The sequence below is a fragment of the Brassica rapa genome, chromosome A09, assembly GCF_000309985.2.
Source record: "Brassica rapa cultivar Chiifu-401-42 chromosome A09, CAAS_Brap_v3.01, whole genome shotgun sequence".
NCBI lineage: Eukaryota > Viridiplantae > Streptophyta > Magnoliopsida > Brassicales > Brassicaceae > Brassica > Brassica rapa.
In genome coordinates, this window is record NC_024803.2 from 1 (window position 1) to 13,881 (window position 13,881).

General features: G+C 34.2%; 3 protein-coding genes, 1 long non-coding RNA gene and 1 other non-coding gene across 7 annotated transcripts; 3 read left to right on the plus strand and 2 right to left on the minus strand.

The window, feature by feature from the left end:
- The first annotated feature begins 776 nt into the window (after positions 1-776).
- Positions 777-1,454, plus strand: LOC117128380. The gene is made up of 2 exons (XR_004451681.1): positions 777-937; positions 1,282-1,454. It is a non-coding gene; the product is annotated as an uncharacterized LOC117128380 (long non-coding RNA).
- Positions 1,455-4,005: 2,551 nt separating this feature from the next.
- On the plus strand, positions 4,006-6,123 carry LOC103836858 (ammonium transporter 1 member 2). Its single transcript, XM_009113156.3, has 2 exons — positions 4,006-5,159; positions 5,296-6,123. Exons 1-2 carry the CDS (start codon positions 4,196-4,198, stop codon positions 5,868-5,870), a joined length of 1,539 nt encoding a protein of 512 aa, XP_009111404.1. The 5' UTR covers positions 4,006-4,195; the 3' UTR covers positions 5,871-6,123.
- A 1,956-nt stretch (positions 6,124-8,079) lies between these two features.
- On the minus strand, positions 8,080-10,381 carry LOC103836859. The gene is made up of 4 exons (XM_009113157.3): positions 9,816-10,381; positions 9,626-9,722; positions 9,186-9,276; positions 8,080-9,113 (listed from the first exon to the last, which is right to left on the minus strand). The coding sequence occupies exons 1-4, from the start codon at positions 10,107-10,109 to the stop codon at positions 8,195-8,197; spliced, it is 1,401 nt and encodes a 466-aa protein (XP_009111405.1). The 5' UTR covers positions 10,110-10,381; the 3' UTR covers positions 8,080-8,194.
- TRNAQ-CUG lies at positions 10,255-10,326 on the minus strand. Its single transcript has one exon. It is a non-coding gene; the product is annotated as a tRNA-Gln (tRNA).
- LOC103836860 (lysine-specific demethylase JMJ25) lies at positions 10,297-12,851 on the plus strand. 3 transcript variants are annotated; one of them, XM_009113158.3, is made up of 5 exons: positions 10,297-10,562; positions 10,658-10,730; positions 10,801-10,886; positions 11,020-11,139; positions 11,217-12,851. In XM_009113158.3, the coding sequence occupies exons 1-5, from the start codon at positions 10,359-10,361 to the stop codon at positions 11,286-11,288; spliced, it is 555 nt and encodes a 184-aa protein (XP_009111406.2). In that variant the 5' UTR covers positions 10,297-10,358; the 3' UTR covers positions 11,289-12,851. The 3 variants fall into 3 exon arrangements, 1 of the variants encoding a protein (XP_009111406.2); XR_004451334.1 differs by having other exon boundaries at positions 10,422-10,566; positions 10,801-12,851; XR_004451335.1 differs by lacking the exon at positions 10,658-10,730 and having other exon boundaries at positions 10,362-10,566; positions 10,753-12,851.
- The last annotated feature ends 1,030 nt before the right edge of the window (positions 12,852-13,881 follow it).

Sequence of the window (13,881 nt, forward strand, 5' to 3'; positions counted from 1 at the left end):
GAAAAATTCAAAAAATTTGAGAATATGTTTTAATACAAGATTTGAATCATGTAATAACATATGATGAAGTTCAAAGAGTTTAGAGAACCTTTGTTGTCTCTGTTTCTCTAGGGAATAGAAATTTTATAGTGGTTAGTCTAATGATTTAGGGAGTATTTACAGTTTTGCTAAATTAATGGATAAAAAATTAGAACGATGTCCATGTACCATGAAAAGAATTTTATCATACATTAATACAAAGGTATAATGTGGTTATAAATTTTAAAACGAATTAAAAGATTATAGGCTTCATATATAGAGCATTTACCGAAAACTCACTATTTTCGTAGGGGGGTACACATAGATTTTGAGAAAAATTCAAAAAATTTGAAAATACTGTTTTAATACATATTTGAATCATGTAATAAAATATGATGAAGTTCAAAGAGGTTTGGAACCTTTGTTGTTTCCGTTTCTCTAAGGAATAGCAATTTTATAGTGGTTAGTCCAATGATTTAGGAGTATTTACAGTTTTGCTAAATTAATTGATAAAAAATTAGAACGATGTCCATGTACCATGAAAAGAAGTTTATCATAAATTAATACAAATGTATAATGTGGTTATAAATTTTAAAACGAATTAAAAGATTATAGGCTTCATATATAGAGCATTTACCGAAAACTCACTATTTTCGTAGGGGGTACACATAGATTTTGAGAAAAATTCAAAAAATTTGAGAATACTGTTTTAATACATATTTGAATCATGTAATAAAATATGATGAAGTTCAAAGAGGTTTGGAACCTTTGTTGTCTCCGTTTCTCTAGGGAATAACAATTTTATAGTGGTTAGACCAATGATTTAGGGAATATTTACAGTTTTGCTAAATTAATTGATAAAAAATTAGAACGATGTCCATGTACCATGAAAAAAAGTTTATCATAAATTAATACAAATGTATGATGTGGTTATAAATTTTAAAACGAATTAAAAGATTATAAGCTTCATATATATAGCATTTACAGAAAACTCACTATTCTTGTGGGTACACATAGATTTTGAGAAAATTCAAAAAAATTGAGAATACTGTTTTAATACATATATGAATCATGTAATAACATATGATGAAGTTCAAAGAGGTTTGGAACCTTTGTTGTCTCCGTTTCACTAGGGAATAGCAATTTTATAGTGGTTAGTCCAATGATTTAGGGAGTATTTCCAGTTTTGCTAAATTAATGGATAAAAAATTAGAACGATGTCCATGTACCATGAAAAGAAGTTTATCAGACATTAATACAAAGGTATAATGTGGTTATAAATTTTAAAACGAATTAAAAGATTATAGGCTTCATATATAGAGCATTTACCGAAAACTCACTATTTTCGTAGGGGGTACACATAGATTTTGAAAAAAAATCAAAAAAATTGAAAATACTGTTTTAATACATATTTCAATCATGTAATAAAATATGATGAAGTTCAAAGAGTTTTGGAGCCTTTGTTGTCTCCGTTTCTCTAGGAAATAGCAATTTTATAGTGGTTAGTCTAATGATTTAGGGAGTATTTACAGTTTTGCTAAATTAATTGATAAAAAATTAGAACGATGTCCATGTACCATGAAAAAAAGTTTATCATAAATTAATACAAATGTATAATGTGGTTATAAATTTTAAAACGAATTAAAGGATTATAGGCTTCATATATAGAGCATTTACCGAAAACTCACTATTTTCGTAGGGGAAAAATTCAAAACAAATTTGAGAAAAATTCAAAAAATTGGAGAATACTGTTTTAATACATAATTGAATCATGGAATAACATATGATGAAGTTCAAAGAGTTTTGGAACCTTTGCTGTCTCCGTTTCTCTACGAAATAGCAATTTTATAGTGGTTAGTCTAATGATTTAAGGAGTATTTGCAGTTTTGCTAAATTAATTGATAAAAAATTAGAACGATGTCCATGTACCATGAAAAGAAGTTTATCATAAATTAATACAAATGTATAATGTGGTTATAAATTTTAAAACGAATTAAAAGATTATAGGCTTCATATATAGAGCATTTACCGAAAACTCATTATTTTCGTAGGGGGGTATACATAGATTTTGAGAAAAAATTCAAAAAATTTAAGAATACTGTTTTAATACATATTTAAATCATGTAATAAATTATGATGAAGTTCAAAGAGGTTTGGAACATTTGTTGTTTCCGTTTCTCTAAGGAATAGCAATTTATAGTGGTTAGGCCAATGATTTAGGGAGTATTTACAATTTTGCTAAATTAATTGATAAAAAATTAGAACGATGTCCATGTACCATGAAAAGAAGTTTATCATACATTAATACAAAGGTATAATGTGGTTTTAAATTTTAAAACGAATTAAACGATTATAGGTTCCATATATAGAGCATTTACCGAAAACTCACTATTTTCGTAGGGAGGTACATATAGATTTTGAGAAAAATTCAAAAAATTTAAAAATATTGTTTTAATGCATAGTTGAATCATGTAATAACATATGATGAAGTTCAAAGAGGTTTGGAACATTTGTTGTTTCCGTTTCTCTAAGGAATAGCAATTTATAGTGGTTAGTCCAATGATTTTGAGAGTATTTACAGTTTTGCTAAATTAATTGATACAAATTTAAAACGATGTTCATGTACCATGAAATGAAAAGAAGTTTATCATAAATTAATACAAATGAATAATGTGGTTATAAATTTTAAAACGAATTAAAAGATTATAGGCTTCATATATAGAGCATTTACCGAAAACTCACTATTTTCGTAGGGAGGGGGGTACACATAGATTTTGACAAAAATTCAAAAAAATTGACAATACTGTTTTAAAGCATAGTTGAATCATGTTATAACATATGATGAAGTTCAAAGAGGTTTGGAACCTTTGTTGTCTTCGTTTCTCTAGGGAATAGCAATTTTATAGTGGTTAGTCCAATGATTTAGGGAGTATTTGCAGTTTTGCTAAATTAATGGATAAAAAATTAGAATGATGTCCACGTACCATGAAAAGAAGTTTATCATACATTAATACAAAGGTATAATGTGGTTATAAATTTTAAAACGAACTAAAAGATTATAGGCTTCATATATAGAGCATTTACCGAAAACTCACTATTTTCGTAGGGGGGTACACATAGATTTTGAGAAAAATTCATAAAATTTGAGAATACTGTTTTAATACATATTTGAATCATGTAATAAAATATGATGAAGTTCAAAGAAGTTTGGAACCTTTGTTGTTTCCGTTTTTCTAAGGAATAGCAATTTATAGTGGTTAGTCCAATGATTTAGGGAGTATTTACAGTTTTGCTAAATTAATTGATAAAAAATTAGAACGATGTCCATATACCATGAAAAGAAGTTTATCATAAATTAATACAAATGTATAATGTGGTTATAAATTTTAAAACGAAATAAAAGATTATAGGCTTCATATATAGAGCATTTACCGAAAACTCACTATTTTCAAAGGGGGGGGTACATATTGATTTTGAGAAAAAATTCAAAAAATTTGACAATACTGTTTTAATTCATAGTTGAATCTTGTAATAACATATGATGAAGTTCAAAGAGGTTTGAAACGGAGACAACAAAGGTCCAAACCTCTTTGAACTTCATCATATGTTATTACATGATTCAAGTATGTATTAAAACAGTATTGTCAAATTTTTTGAATTTTTCTCAAAATCTACGTGTACCTCTAAGAAAAAAATATTTTGAATATTAGATTTAGATGTCTGCTATAGAGATTATTTCCTAAACGATTCCAGATAATATATATTTATGTTACCAATAGAATAATACAACACCGAATTTTCTATCTCTTTCTCTTTATTCACAACATATATACTTTTAAAATAATTAAACCTGTATGGGGAAATGGCTTATTTTGGCAATATGTATTTTTGAAAATTATACTGTTAAAATCCAATTTTTTTAAAAAAATCACATAAATATAGATCTTACATCACAACCTTTTTTGGGACGATGAAAAATCCCAGACATGAACTTAAAATACTAACTAGAACCTTTAAAACCTTTAAAAGGCATCTACCCCTGCTTATTCTTTCTTCCTCATAAATAAAATAATGCTAATAATGTATTACTTTTTCCAATTTAAATACAACTTCCACGACCAAAGAGTCTGAAGCAAACATCTCTCACATAATCAATTACACTCACTCTCTTTCCACCATGGACATCGCAGCCACCACCTGTTCCGCCAAGGATCTCGCCGTCCTCCTATCTTCTTCTAACTCTACTTCTTCCCTCGCTGCGGCAACCTTTCTATGCTCCCAATTCTCCAACATCTCCAACAAACTCTCCGACACAACTTACGCCGTGGACAACACGTATCTTCTCTTCTCCGCCTACCTAGTCTTCGCTATGCAGCTCGGTTTCGCCATGCTCTGCGCCGGCTCAGTCCGAGCCAAGAACACTATGAACATCATGCTCACCAACGTCCTCGACGCGGCCGCTGGAGCCATCTCTTACTATCTCTTCGGATTCGCATTCGCCTTCGGAACACCGTCCAACGGCTTCATCGGCCGCCACCATAGCTATTTCGCCTTGAGCTCTTATCCCGAACGCCCCGGCGCCGACTTTAGTTTCTTCCTCTACCAATGGGCTTTCGCTATAGCCGCGGCGGGAATCACCAGCGGCTCCATCGCTGAGCGAACTCAGTTCGTTGCGTACCTTATCTACTCTTCTTTCTTGACCGGTTTTGTCTACCCGACCGTTTCGCACTGGTTTTGGTCGACTGATGGATGGGCCAGCGCGTCGAGATCCGACAACAATCTCTTGTTCGGATCAGGCGCTATTGATTTCGCGGGGTCGGGAGTTGTTCACATGGTGGGCGGGATTGCCGGTCTTTGGGGAGCATTAATCGAAGGACCGAGAATAGGTCGGTTCGACCGGTTGGGCCGGTCGGTTGCTTTACGTGGTCACAGTGCGTCCCTTGTCGTGCTTGGTACCTTCTTGTTGTGGTTTGGATGGTACGGATTCAACCCTGGTTCCTTTTTGACTATTCTAAAAGGATACGAAAAGTCTCGGCCGTACTACGGACAGTGGAGCGCTGTAGGCCGTACTGCGGTCACCACAACACTTGCTGGCTGTACTTCCGCTTTGACCACTCTGTTCAGTAAACGTCTCCTTGCAGGTTAATAAGATAACTACTAGCTTATGCATGAAATAACTTGTAACAGTTTTGTGTATTGATTTGTATGGCAATAGCCGGTTTAATTATTACAGTATTAGTAATTATCCTAAATAACTTAGAAGTTATCTTATTACAGGTCACTGGAACGTCATTGATGTTTGCAACGGATTGCTAGGTGGCTTTGCGGCGATCACCTCGGGATGCGCCGTGGTGGAGCCTTGGGCTGCTATAGTATGTGGATTCGTGGCGTCATGGGTATTGATCGGGTTTAACTTCCTCGCCAAGAAACTCAAGTATGACGATCCGCTTGAGGCCGCTCAACTCCACGGGGGATGCGGAGCATGGGGAGTGATCTTTACCGGACTGTTTGCTACCAAAAGATACGTCAACGAGGTTTACTCTGGTGATGGTGATAGGCCTTATGGTTTGCTGATGGGTGGGGGAGGAAAACTGCTCGCCGCACAGTTCGTTCAGATCGTTGTGATCATTGGGTGGGTGTCAGTGACGATGGGGCCATTGTTCTACGGTTTGCATAAGATGAATCTCTTGAGGATATCAAGAGAGGACGAGATGGCCGGGATGGACATGACGCGTCACGGTGGCTTTGCTTACGCCTACAACGATGAGGAAGACGTGTCGGTTAAACCGTGGGGAAAAGTGGGACCCACAAGCCAGAGTTCGACTCCTACACCACAGCCCTTAACTGCTTGATCCAAGATTTGAGTGGTCCTAAGCAAATGTGTGATATATCATATATATGAAGACAAAAAAAGGTTGGACACCAAACATGTTGGACGCATATGTGTGTTGTTTTTGTCTTTTGTTTATTATTTTGCTGTGGACGCGAATTATGGAGTTCTTAACAATATTATTATCAGTAGTTGTGTTTCTTTTTCTTTTAATATGAAAGTGATCGTTTTGTATCATATCATAGACTTAAATTTGAATAAAATTTTACCACTTAGTGTTGTAAAAAGGTTTTTTTCTTTTGAATTCAATTTAACATTCAATTCAAAAAAAAAAAAAATCCTTATTTGAAAAACCGTTCATGTTACTTGTACAAGCTTATGTTCATATGAGATCGTTATAATGTTCATAACAATTTTTGAAGCCTAATGTCTAAACAACGTTTAACAACACTCTTTTCATGCAGTTCTACGTCCTTAATTAATTTCTCATTTTGCTTACGATTTGCTTTTGTTCTCTCACTTTTGTCACCTTCTATTTTGTTCTTTGCAGATAATGTGAGATGGCTCTCATGTTTTTCTTTTTTTGAAAGAGACGACTATGTTTACAGTGAAAAGTTCATCACTTTATTCTGTGGTGCTATTTACGTAAATTTATTTTTCACATGTTATTTTATGCATTACCATCCAAGAAAGTAATATTGAGCCGATTATATCTAAAAGAAAAATAATGTGAACTAAAAATTTCAAGAAAATTAAAAAAATAAGAGGTGAATATGTTGTAAATGATTTAGTAGATCGCATAAAAGTCCAATTTTAATGCTCAATAGTCAATATAATGAATGGGTGATGGTCAAAAAAGGAGGCTAGAGAACAAAAGATAAATTGAATGGTATTTGACAAACGGGGAAAACAAGATAAAGCAGTCATCCGAGCCCTCCCTGCCATCCGTTCTTTGAAAGTTGTAGGAATATTTTACATATATTGGATTTTCAAATAATTAGTTATTCAAAAAAATTGAGGGCCGATCAACAGAGAAAAACAACATCAACCAGTAGATAGTGTGGCACAAGGCTAGTAGCTAGGAACCTAGATTCACAGGTTTTGATAAGAATCCATAGCGACGGTTTACGTGTTATCTTTTCACATGGGGCCGTGGCGTTAAGAACACAAGAGTAATACTTCGTGTGAAAAACGAATATAGTATGTGATAAGCTCGTCCACAAGTCTTTTAAAAAAGGTCGACCATATTTAGGGTTGCAAGTTGAAACATTGATGATGAAACCTGAACGAAAATGTATCAATCATGACTCATGAGTAAGAAATCATGTGTAACACATATCTCCAAAGCCCATTATTTATTTTGTTTAAAAAACGCACTAGGTCTATGACCCATTTAGACTAAATCTTGTGTTTTGTTTCTTTCCTTTTATAAGCCATAGGACTCGGCAACAGAGTACTCAGACGAGTAGATTGTCTCAATTGTATCTCCCAGGCTGCAGTAAACCTAACCACAACGTACTGTCCAGCTCACAGAGAAGCTTACGTGCGTGCCACGAAATGTATGTTTCGTTGCCCGGACCATTTTTGGAAAACTCGAAACCAGCCCTGTCTTGGAGGCACCAAACCCGTAATTTTACGCACGACCGTAGATATCATACGAAATGAAGAGAGAGTTTTACAAAAGAAAACACTTATAATTTCTGTTACATTGTAAGACTTATTTATAATATTAATAATTTTGATAACTAGATTTTTCTTGGAGAAGATTACACAGACATATCACATGTATACAGTTACTCACATCATGCCATTTCTAATGATCCTTTTTTCTAATGAATGTTAAATTTATTCAGATAAAAAAAACAAATAATGCATTATTGTTTGGAAATTTCCTAAAATTATTTTACTCTAATAAGTGATGAAATCATGAAGCGCATTCACATTGCCCTGTTGTATGTTCAGGAGAATGCAAAGAGTTTTCTCTTTTTTCTTTTTTTGACACACTGAAAGAGTAGACCAACAATGGCTTCTGTTGTTGTAATGCTCAACGCAAGTTCTTTCACACCACCTAGACCTTCAGAACCAGGCTTTTACTCAGGGGATGGAGAATCATCAACGTGAAAGAGACAATCACACAAGTAGTATTGCTTCATTGTAACAGTGTTACAATCACTGAGTTAGACCCTCGTTGATTAGTATGCTATTATATTTCTTTATAGTTTACTTCAGTATGATTGCTGAGTTCAGTCTATGAACAAAACTTTTTGGTAGTGTTGTAAAACAAATAGTTAAAAGGATCTTTACACTAATATTACATTTGAAATTATAACAAGATTCACCTTTTTATTAGCTGATGGTTCTTGAATCATTCTTGGTTGTTGCTTGAGTCTCTGAACCAACAGGTGAAGTGGATGAGAAAGTAACCCGGTTTGGTTTCCCAGAAGCTCTCTCCTCAACTGTCTTCCCCCAACAGTTCTTTGCAAGATGTCCTCTCCTCCCACAGTTATCACAAACAATACTGACCCTCCCATCTCTCTCAGGTTCTTTCCTCTTCCAACCCCTTCCTATACTCGGTGGCATCCTCTCCATCTGACAAGACCCTGTTGCTGGTCTGTACGTAACCCTCTGCGGTCCGTTTCTGAGAACCTCCTCCTCCTCAGCTTTGACTCGTTCCATCAACATCCAGACCGGTAAAAACTCCTCTTCCATCAACCTGGTGCTGAACCCTCTCCAGGACGGCGGAAACTTGGAGATGATGGTACTCACATGAAACGTCTCGTCCAGAAACATACCAGCACTCACTATGGAATCAGCGATCTTGTTGAAGTCTTGGACTTGATCAAGAACCGGTCTGTCTTCTACCATTTGAAACTCGATGTACTTTCTCACCTGTGACCTCTTCGAGTTGGATTCATCACACTGGTAGACCCATTTTAACTCCTCCCACAGTTCTTTGGCGTGTTTGAACTTCTTCGAGTATTGACGGTGTAGATGGTCTGACAAGGAGTTTAGCAAGTGAGTGTAGCATATGTAATCATCTTTCAGCCATTTTTTTCCGGCAGGATCAGGTTGAGAGGTGTTGGTAACAGGACAGGGCTTAGAGAGAACATAACTAAGATTCAGTTGCTTCAAGAAAAGCTCCATCTGTGACGCCCAGCGAAGATAACCCCTCCCGTCAAAACGTGAAGTTTCAATGATGGAAAAACTAAAACTGGTATTGTCTTCCACATGCTTAGATGTATCTCCGTTTTGTTTTGATTCAGATCTGCATAATGTGTAGATAACATGAGAACATGAATCTTTATAGACATAAGAAACAATGTAACAACATTCTTACTTTGATTTAGATTCGGACTGCTTAATGGCTTCCTCTATCGCTGAGAAGTTCTTCTTGATCACAGACCACTGGTTAGCTGACAAATGTACTCCTGATAGAGAAGAAAGATGAAAGGTTTTTTTTTTCAGCCAACCTCATTAAAGCAAAAGAAGAGTCCGTGAAGACAGGGAAGTAACTCATAAGCTTTAGAATCAAAGACAAGAAGACATAAGCATGAAGAAAGAAACGTTTTTTGCACAAACCCATCGGAGAGAGAACTAGTATTAAAGCAAAAGAAGAGTCCATGAAGCAACAAAATCAAGCAGCAGCATAACCAATCAAAAGTACTCATAAGCTTCAGAATCAAGACAAGAAGATATCTTTCTGAAACCAAATCAAAACTAACTCATAAGCTTCAGAATCTAAGACAAGAAGACACAGAGTTGTGTTCGAAAATTTACCTCGGAAAGGCTTTCCATCTTCCTTAGAACTCTCACCAAGAGATAAAAAAGGTTGGCCTCTGTACTTTTGAACCGTCGCATTTCGCTTCTCCGATAACTAATTAGAAGTTGAAAAGATCAACACTTTACACACATCAAACATCAATAAACAGAGTTAGCTAGCTAACTCCAAAGTTCGAAATCCACAAACCTTACAAATAAAGCGTTCATCTTCTCCTCCACCAGCTGAAGCTGTAGCGGTAGGAGGAGGATTAGGATCCACCGGAGCCACCGTCTCGTCGTCGGAGGGATTGGATAGAAGGAAGGCTTCGAGAACGTCTCTGACAAGCTTCTTGTGATTGGTACCGGACAAGTCGAAGCCGAGTATAGAAGAAGCGGAGATGCGGAGCTTGAACTCGGTCATGAGGTCCATGTCTGCTTCTCTGAGTATTCCCTTCACTGTCTCCTCTATTTTCTTCTGTGTAGTAAGAGGAACCATCTCCATGTTCTGAAAGAAAAAACAAGTGTCGCAGTAGAGAGATTACTTCAACGGAGATTATTATGTTGGTGTCCGGCGTTGTTGTATTTAGGGTTGTTCGCACATAAATCGATCGCCGGGGAGAGAGATTGGCCGGAGAGTGAAAAAAGAAAGGTTCCACCGAGAATTGAACTCGGGTTACTAGATTCAGAGTCTAATGTCCTAACCGCTAGACCATGGAACCTCATTGCACCTTAGAGACGGTAACATAAATCGATGTTAACGGAAGAATTTGAAGATAATTCGTGGAGGCAGCTAGGCCCAGTTTCCATGGCCCATCTGAAGGCAATGCCAGTGAGAGTTCAAAGGCTGTGCATGGTGGTGCTGTGTGGGACATCTTTCGAAGAGAGGATGTTCCAAAACTTATTTGAGTATTTGAAAAAGCACGAGCATGAGTTCTGTCACCTCTATAACAAACCTGTAAGTATCATCACATACAAATGTAAATGATTAGCATTGAATAATCATGGATGTGTTATGAAATTTAGACTTTATTGTTGTGTGTTTCATTGCAGGTGGATCACCCAATTATTGACCAGACTATGTTCTTGAGTGAAAGTCAGAAGAAACAGCTGAAGAAGGAATACGGTAATATTCTGGTTTAGACTAGAACCTTTGCTAAGGTGAATGGTTGATATATGATATTTTCTGTATGCAGATATAGAACCATGGACATTTGAGCAACATCTCGGCGAAGCTGTTTTCATCGCTGCAGGTTGTCCTTACCAAGTTAGAAATAGACAGGTAAAGTACTTGGTTAAAAACTATTTTTACTCACAAGGGTCTGCCCTCTTTGCCCTTTCACTGTTTTCTCTTTGCCCTTTCACTGTTTTCTCTTTGCCCTTTCACTGATCCCTAAATTTGAAACTGTTTACAGTCTTGCATAAAGGTGGCACTAGGTTTTATCTCTCCCGAAAGCATAGAAGAATGCATTAGGCTGACACAAGAGTACATGAGGTTGCCAAAAGACCACAAATTCAGCAAAGATAAATTAGAGGTACTTTTATTATATCTGATCGTCGTTTTTTGAAGGTAGATACCTAACGTGGACCGCTCTTGGCACTGCATTTGTAGATTCAGAAAATAGTTCTGCATGCCGCTAGCTCAGCCATAAAAGAAGCACAAAGTCTAATGCAAAACTCCTAGACGCAGTGGTGGTGCTAACAAAAAAGACTCTCAAGGGGTTTGTTTTTAAAAGCTTATCAATGCTTGTGAAGCCCCAAGAAACAGCCTGGCGATGCTCTGCTATAAGTACAGTTGTAAACAAGTGTGTTCATATTACCTCTAAAAGCTTGGCCTCTGTTCTTTAACCATTCCCGGATAATATTAGTTCACGACTTATCTTGAACACCAAAACTTACAACCGTTGTACATTATTTAACAAAATGGGTTTGAGATCAGAGGCAAATGATAGTAAGGGTTAATTGGTTTGTGACCCATTATTGTTGTGGCCCACAACTTGTGGGCTCAGTTATGTACAAACTTGTCTAAAAGTTTCACCTTCTTATCTCTGCATCAGAAGCAGCCCACCGAAAATTTGTTAGTCTCACGTCAGATATAAATTTGATAGTTTTTCACTTATTCTTTTATTCATATTAACTGAAAGTGAGTAAAAATAAATTAAGAATTGGAGAGTATAAGAAACAATGTTTTAAAAATTGGACTGGGAGTTCAATCGGTTTAATATGGTTTGATCAGGTCGGATCTGGTTTACAAATATATATATATATATACATAAATTTAAAATAATTATAGTAAATATGATATATAAGTAGAATATGAATATAATCAAATATGAACACTGGAAATATTAACTATCTATTTTGTACATCTGGCTCCTAATATTTTCATCCAATTCATTGACTTTGGTGAAATTTTAGAGTTTTTTTTTGTTTTTTTCAAAATAAAAAAAATAGTTTTATTGTCTATGTCATAAAACCAACATTAAATAGTCAATTTAGTATATAATATTTTCTTATAATTCAATTTTTCTTTCCTAATTTAAACCATAATATTTGGTATCTAAACAAAAAAATATTTCATTCCTTTTATATTCTATTGATTTACTTCCACACAAATGTAATATATATATTTTTGGTTTTAACAGTTTTATCTTCATAATTCTCATCTTTAAATCTAGCGATTACTAATTCGTTATTATTGTCAGTGTCTTGTCTTTTTTCTCGGACGCTACATGTTCTTTGTTCCACATCGTCTCATCTGAAGTTTCATAAACCTTTTCGCTATCATTCTCTCGTTGGTAAAAATCTAAAACCTTTGTCTTACCGATTCACGATTTCTTCAGATTTATCATTTTCATCTTCGTTTATATTTTAGAATAATTTTTCAGATATGTCGATATTTCTATATTTTTGGTTGTTTATTTTTTCTCTTTCTCTGTTTAATTTCCATATTATCGGAAGCAAAAAAAATAACTTGATTTAAAGATTTTTGATGAATGTTTAGTAACCAATTTATAAAATTTATGAGAAATTTGTCAATAAATTAGGCATAATATATACTCTATCACCGAGATAAGAAATGAAACACACAAAAAAAAAGGTAAGGATGAAGACGTAGATTACGGTTACAAAAAAAAAAAGTGAAGACGTAGATTATAGACTACATGCTTTATAGATTAAGGAAATCTATACTATACTAAAAGGGGGATATAAGCCATGGAGAGGGTGTCCACATAGTATAGAAAAATCAACCAATCAGAGAACCCGAAATTGCCATGTCATCTCATTTATTTTTCGTAAAAAATAAAAAAAACAATGCGAAGGTGAGAATCGAACCTGGGTTGGTATGATATATATATAGGACAGTTACCACTAAGCCATTGACACTTTCTTGGACACATATAAAGAACCACTAAGTATATAATCACAAACTTTTATGTACATTTACAATAATATGAATTCAACTTTCAAGACTCCGATACTTTGTTTTGTAAAAAAAAAAAAAGTAAGTGGCTAAGTTAATATATTCTTAGAAAGTGTGAGAACGTTGACAAATATGAAAAAGCATAGATTTTTGTTTTCGTGACAAAGTTAAGAATTTTGTAAAAGTAAGTTTAACATATAAATTTTCGTGACAAATATGAAAAAGCATAGATTTTTGTAAAATTTTGACAAAACAACTCAAAACATATTTCTCTAATGTCTTAATAAAATATTATTTAAGGGTGTAATAATTAAATATATTAATTCAATAAATTTTGTAATTTATAGACAAAACAATAACACAACAAATTTTGAAACATTTGTTTAACCTATCGATTTTTTTTCATGAGAATCCAACTAAACAAGATAAAAAAAATTAGATTTACAAATATTTAATTACCATTTTATTCAATTTTGATTAATTTCAAATTGTCATAATGTATCTTTTTGAAGTTACAAATATGAAAAAGCATAGATTTTTGTACAATTTGACAAAACAACTCAAAACATATTTTTCTAATGTCTTAATAAAATATTATTTAAGGATGCAATAATTAAATATATTAATTCAATAAATTTTATAATTTATAGACAAAACAATACCACAACAAATTTTGAAACATTTGTTTAACCAATCGATTTTTTTTTCATGAGAATCCAACAAAACAATTAGATTTACAAATATTTAATTACCATTTTATTCAATTTTGATTCATTTCAAATTGTAATAATGTATCTTTTTGAAGTTACAAAAAAATAATGTTCTTTCTTTATTACACTAGCATTGTATATAG